Consider the following 6,560-nt stretch of genomic DNA (forward strand, 5'->3'; position numbering starts at 1 on the left):
GACGGCCTCCACCACTCAGGGGTGAGTGCACAGGGGAGGGAGGAGAATGGAATGGGTAGAGAGGGGAGAAGGAAGGAAGGAAGGGGGAGCAGGAGTCTGTGTGATACAGGGTGGATTGTCGTGCAGGGGTGTGGTACGGAGGACCTGACCTAGGATCTGACCCCTCTCCCCCTACAGACAGGTGCTGATGGATGAGGAGCTGGCCGTGTGCAGGAGGGTAGGGCCCAGGTGATGGGGAGGATCCAGGGAGAGTGGGGTGAGGATCTTTGAGGATCTAGAGAGTTGGGGGAAGTGGTGTGGGTATCTGGGGGGAGGGTGTGGGGAGATGTATATACACTGGGGCCGGGGCCCTTAATCCAGGCCCACCCTCCCTGGGGCTGGGACTGAGGGAGCCGCACTGTCGGCAGGGAGATGTATATCCTCTGGAACCGGGGCCCATAATCCAGGCCCACACACCCGGGGGCCAAGACTGAGGGAGCTGCACTGTCGGGGGAAGATGTCTCTACTCTGGGACTGGGGCCTATCACCCAAGCACAATTTCAGAAGCGGGACTAAAAGGCCTGCTCCTTCCATTCCCTTCCCCTGCTCCCGGTACAGAAGAAAACAGTCAGCTGGCCACAGAGTGGAGACTTTATTGATCAGGCATTGAGAGCATGCCCCGTGTTGAGGGAGGGTCCACAGTGAGGAATCCCTCTCCCTTCGCACTGCACTCTTCAGTCCACGTCGGCGTAGATGTAGGGATTGGGTGCCCTAAACCCAGCCCCAGCATCTCCCCGCCCCAGCCGCGAGCGGACAATCTTGGCGTCGTATACCACGCGGCCAGTGCTCTGCTGCTCGTTCACCTCCCAGGGACTGTAAGCAACACTGCAGGAGGAGGAAGAGGAGGAGGTGGTCGGGGCTGGGGAGGTCACAGGGCAGGCCCGGCGGTAGAAGCGGTGCTTGTGGCGGTGGTGGTGCAGGTTGGGTGAGGCAGTGGAGACTTCCCTTGAGCTTTGGGCCTGGCGAGGCCTAGCGTGTTCTGCACCCTGCCCCGGTAGTTGGGTCCAGCTGGGCTTAGCATGCTCAGCAACCTGCCCTGGGAGTTTGGCCCAACCAGGCCTCGTACTCTCCACAGCCTGCCCCGGTCTTTGGTCCTTTGCATAGGACCAAGCCTCGTGTGAGTGCACATCGCTTTGGGCCTGCTGGGGACCCGACCCAGAATCCTTAGAACTGGGTGCTCCCTCGAAGCAGGGCTGGGAGTTGGGGGTGAGGGAGCAAGAGTGGACAGACAGGCAGAATGGTGGTGAGGCCTCCTCTCCCCTCAGGTCCCAGGTGACTGGCCCAGCCGCAGGTCGGAGATGAGGGCAGCAGCACACGTGAGCTGGGGTCCAGGGGGCTGGCTCTCCAGCCGGGACACACCGAGGGCCATTCACCACCTCTGCATCCAGGCTGGGAGGCTTCCCATCACACTTTTCCCAATCCAGGATTTCCAGATTCTTTCCCTGGGACATATCTTCGCTTGAGATGATCAGCTCTGCAGGGAGGAAAAACTATTTCGTCATGCACTCCCGAGGTGGGACAAATAGTGAAGTTCCCCCTCCCCCTTCTTGTTGCATGCTCCCAGGGTGAAACAAAGAGTGAAGCTCCCCTTCCCCATCCTGTCACACACTCCCGGGGTGGGACACAGAGTGAAGCTCCCTCTCCCCTGTCCAGTCACACACTCCTGGGGTGGGACACAGAGTAAAGCTCCCTCTCCGCTGTCCCATCACATATTCCTGGGGTGGGACACAGATTGAAGCTCCCTCTCCCCCGTCCTGTCACGCACTCCCGGAGGACACACAGTGAAGCTCCTTCTCCCCCATCCCTCACACACTCCTGGGGTGGGAGACAGTGAAGCTCCTTCTCCCCACATCCCTCACACACTCCCAATGTGGGACACAGAGAGAAGCCCCCTGGCCCGTCACACGCTCCGGGGTCCAACACAGAGTGAAGTGCCCTCTTCCCCCGTCCCGTCACACACTCCCAGGGTGGGACACAGAGTGAAGCTCCTTCTCCCCCATCCCTCACACACACCCAGAGTGGGGCGCAGACTGAAGCTCCCTGTATTTTTGAAGGAGGAAAGAAGAGAGAGAATAAGCCAGGCTCCTACTTCTTATCTCTGATGAAGGTATGTCATTGCAGAAGCTCAGTCATCTCAGGGATTGACTTGAGTGTGTGGTTGGGGAGTTGGGACAATGAAACATGAAGGGAGATGGCAGGGACTTACTTTTGGACATCTGAGGACGTGTCCAGAAGTGGAAACAAGAAGCAATTAGCTGTCGTAGGCTGGGTAGAACCTGCAAAAGGAGAGAGATGTTAGAATGGTCCTGTAGCGAGCCAAGCAACAGTGTGGTTAGACAGTCCGAATCGCCGCCCCAGTCGTCCAACACAAGATGGTGCAGGCTCCACTTCCCTTCCGAGGAGAAGCCTGCAGTTGGCGACACGCGTTGCCCTGGGGTTGGTGCCCCTGGACAGGGAGTGATGCTGCGACGTGCTGACATCACTTCCTAAGGCCAGCATGGACCTCACAGGGCAGTCTCTTTGAGCAGGGCGAGGAATTCAAAATAATGTTCAGTTACTGGTTCACCCTTGTGCTGTGTGGATGCCTCTCATTTTGGTAGTACTGCTTTTAGCAGGTGCTAGAGTGGTGACCCCGACAATTCCAACATCTTTGAAACCCACAAAACGCGACAAAATATGGTATTCTAGAACCGCTACAGTCGAAACGGAATTGGTAACAACTGGCCGAGTCACAGTTCCAAATCAGAGGCACTGTCTTGGAGGACACTAAGTTCTGGCACGTTGTCAACACCCTGGACCACCGCTACTGCAACCAAAGTAAGCTCCTTCGTGGAAAATCCTCCTATGGAGTGCAAGTACGAACAATTCCAGCATTTCCACCTTGATTTCCTGGAACTCAACCAGCATGAGCGTGCCATCCACATCCTGAATATGCAAGACCTGGGTGATAGGAACCCCTCTGAGCGCATGCACAAAATGGTGGCCTTAGCGGATGGATACATAAACTGTTTCTTGTTCGAGGCCCTGTTCCTCTCCAAGCTAGTGGTGCACATTTTCTCAGCATGGATTTCAGTGCCCCACACTTGGTAGCCAAGGAACCAGACAGACTTTTCTGCAACAGAGCTCCATATATGAGCAACCGATCGACGCTGTCAACACCTCCAGTTCAGGCCCCTGCCAGGCCCTCAGCAGTAGCCACGGCCCAACTGCAACATAACAAGAGCTCAAACAGCGATTACGGTTTCTACCATCGCAGATAGGGCTGTAACACCTGACTGTGTCCCTCCTTGCTCATACCCTAATGCCCAGTCAAGTGAAGTGGCAGGAAACCGACAGACCTGCTGATAGTGGCCTCGGCACACATAAAGACCTACTCTACCTCAGCGGCCAGCGAACAAAGAGGGATTTTGTCGTCGACACAGGCACTGAGATAAGCCTCGTTCCACTGACATATTTTGAACTCAAACAATTTCAAGAGCTTTCCTCGAAAGGCAGTCAATTGTTCCTCCATTCTAAGTTTCAGCACCATCTGGTCACAATCCACTGGACATGGTTTTCCACTGGAACTGTACGATTGTGTCCATGGTACAAGCCCTACTCGGATAGGATTTCCTTTGGGCAGACGAGCTCCTGATGGATATGAACAGATACCATTTGTTCAATGCTACACGTTGGAGTCATACCTCCTCTTACTCTACAACAATGTTCCTTTGTACCATTAGGAATCCAAGCTCTGGACCTTAACGAATATACCCACCTACTGGCCAAGTACCTGTCACTGTTGGCAACCAACTTCAACAATGCTAAACCAGCATATGGCTTGGAGCACCACATCGAGACCACCGGGTCTCCAGTGTACACACAGGCACGGCACCTCCTGCAGGTCAAACTCCTCCAAGCCAAGACTGAATTCGCTGCCATGGTGGAGTTGGGTATCATTCACCGTTCAAACAGCCCCTGGGTGTCCCCACTGTACATGGTCTAGAGGAACTCTGGCAGTTGGTGCCCATGTGGCGACTACAGACGACTCAATGACGCTACCATTCCAGACAAATACTCCATCGCACACATCCAGGATTTTGTCACGAGGCTACAGGGGTGCTGGATTTTTCCCAAGGTGGACCTTGTCAAAGGGTACCATGATTCGGGTGCATCCTAATGACATCCCAAAAATGGCCATTATTACACCTTTTGGCCTTTTCAAGTTCCTTCGGATGCCTTTCGGTCTGAAGAATACAGCCCAGATGTTTCAGTGTCTCATGGATGTGGTTGGCAGGGACCTCGATTTCATCTTTGTCTACCTGGATGACATTCTCCTCACCAGCCCTGACACGAGAATACACAGGACGCACCTGACACCCCATCCCATCACATACTCCCGGAATGAGACACAGAGTGAAGCTCCCTCTCCCCTGTTCTGTCACACATTCTAGGAGTTTTCCTCTCTCTCTCTCCCCCTTCCTCCCCCCTCTCGCCCCCTCCTCCCCCCTCTCCCCCTTCCTTCCCCCCCGTCCCCCTTCCTCCCCTCCCCCCTTCCTCCCCCCCTTCCTCCCCCCTTCCCCCCCCTTCCTCCCACCCCTTCCTCCCCCCCTTCCTCCCCCCCTTCCTCCCCCCCCTTCCTCCCCCCCTTCCTCCCCCCTTCCTCCCCCCCGTTCCTCCCCCCTTCCTCCCCCTTCCTCCCCCCCTTCCTCCCCCCCTTCTCCCCCCCTTCCTCCCCCCCTTCCTCCCCCCCTTCCTCCCCCCCTTCCTCCCCCCCTTCCTCCCCCCTTCCTCCCCCACCTTCCTCCCCCCCTTCCTCCCCCCCCTTCCTCCCCCCTTCCTCCCCCCTTTCCCCCCCCTCCCCCCCTTCCTCCCCCCCTTCCTCCCCCCCTTCCTCCCCCCTTCCTCCCCCCCTTCCTCCCCCCCCTTCCTCCCCCCCTTCCTCCCCCCTTCCTCCCCCCCTTCCTCCCCCCCTTCCTCCCCCCCTTCCTCCCCCCCTTCCTCCCCCCCTTCCTCCCCCCCTTCCTCCCCCCCTTCCTCCCCCCCTTCCTCCCCCCCTTCCTCCCCCCCTTCCTCCCCCCCTTCCTCCCCCCCTTCCTCCCCCCCTTCCTCCCCCCCTTCCTCCCCCCTTCCTCCCCCCCTTCCTCCCCCCCTTCCTCCCCCCCTTCCTCCCCCCCTTCCTCCCCCCCTTCCTCCCCCCCTTCCTCCCCCCCTTCCTCCCCCCCTTCCTCCCCCCCTTCCTCCCCCCCTTCCTCCCCCCCTTCCTCCCCCCCTTCCTCCCCCCCTTCCTCCCCCCCTTCCTCCCCCCCTTCCTCCCCCCCTTCCTCCCCCCTTCCTCCCCCCCTTCCTCCCCCCCTTCCTCCCCCCCTTCCTCCCCCCTTCCTCCCCCCTTCCTCCCCCCTCCTCCCCCCTTCCTCCCCCCTTCCTCCCCCCTTCCTCCCCCCTTCCTCCCCCCCTTCCTCCCCCCCTTCCTCCCCCCCTTCCTCCCCCCCTTCCTCCCCCCTTCCTCCCCCCCTTCCTCCCCCCCTTCCTCCCCCCCTTCCTCCCCCCCTTCCTCCCCACCCCCACCCCCCCTCCTCTCCCCCCCTCCTCCCCCCCCTTCCTCCATCTCTCCTTCCCCCCATATCTCTGCCTCCCCTTCTCACTTCCTCTTTTCTTCCCCATCTATTCATCCCGCTTTCCTCTCCCCATTCCCTCTCCACTACTCACCATGTACAGTGTGTTGATGAGGATCTGCAAGACCACAACAGTCCCCAGGTTGGCCAGGATCATCTGTCCCATGTGCTGACAGCAGTCTCCTGTCACCTTGCTGCAGACTTGTCCAGAATTGCCCATATTGACAAATCTCCATGGAAGAATGGACATCGTGTGCCCCTGTCTCTGCCTCTCTCTCTCCCTCTCTTCTCTCACTATTTATCTCTCTAACTCTGTCTGAGCTCGGAGCAAAGCTCAACCCCTCTGGGTCACAGGTGAAGTCTGTCAGGACTGGGACCCCTCAACACCCCCCATTGTCCATGATCTAGGCATCTGCAAGGACACAATGAGGCATTGTGAAGTGGGTCATGACCAGTGTCGCCTGTCCAGGTGGCAAAGTATACATCTCTCCCACCCCACCTTCACTGACAGTGCGGCTCCCTCAGTCCCAGCCCCAGGGAGGGTGAGCCTGGATTATGGGCTTCAATATGAACTATTTACATCTCCTCCCGACAGTGCGGCTCCCTCAGTCCTGGCCTCAGGGAGGGTGAGCCTGGATTATGGGCTTCAGTACTGGAGTATATACATCTCACCCTGACAGTGTGGCTCCCTCAGTCCCAGCCCTGGGGAGGGTGGGCCTGGATTATGGGCCCCGGTCCCGGAGTATATACATCTCCCATGACAGTGCAGCTCCTTCAGTCCCGGCTCCAGGTAGGGTGGGCCTGGATTATGGGTCCCGGAGTATATACAACTCCCCCCGACAGTGCAGTTTCCTCAGACCCGGCCCTGGTGACGGTGGGCCTGGATTATGGGCTTCAGTACCGGAGTACATACATCTCCCCCGACAA

At 58.4% G+C, this 6,560-nt stretch overlaps 1 protein-coding gene across 1 annotated transcript; it reads right to left on the bottom strand.

Moving 5' to 3' along the window:
- Positions 1-616: 616 nt before the first annotated feature.
- LOC138758337 (uncharacterized) lies at positions 617-6,038 on the bottom strand. The gene is made up of 3 exons (XM_069927104.1): positions 5,728-6,038; positions 2,246-2,315; positions 617-1,513 (listed from the first exon to the last, which is right to left on the bottom strand). Exons 1-3 carry the CDS (start codon positions 5,881-5,883, stop codon positions 714-716), a joined length of 1,026 nt encoding a protein of 341 aa, XP_069783205.1. The 5' UTR covers positions 5,884-6,038; the 3' UTR covers positions 617-713.
- Positions 6,039-6,560: the final 522 nt, after the last annotated feature.

This window comes from Narcine bancroftii, chromosome 3 (genome assembly GCF_036971445.1).
Source record: "Narcine bancroftii isolate sNarBan1 chromosome 3, sNarBan1.hap1, whole genome shotgun sequence".
Classification (NCBI taxonomy): domain Eukaryota; kingdom Metazoa; phylum Chordata; class Chondrichthyes; order Torpediniformes; family Narcinidae; genus Narcine; species Narcine bancroftii.

Coding starts and splice junctions, on each gene's coding strand:
- LOC138758337 (XM_069927104.1), bottom strand. CDS start 5,883: ATGTCCATTCTTCCATGGAGATTTGTCAATATGGGCAATTCTGGACAA. Junction 2,316..5,727: donor TCATCAACACACTGTACATG/GTGAGTAGTGGA, acceptor CTCCTTTTGCAG/GTTCTACCCAGCCTACGACA. Junction 1,514..2,245: donor ACGTCCTCAGATGTCCAAAA/GTAAGTCCCTGC, acceptor TCCTCCCTGCAG/AGCTGATCATCTCAAGCGAA.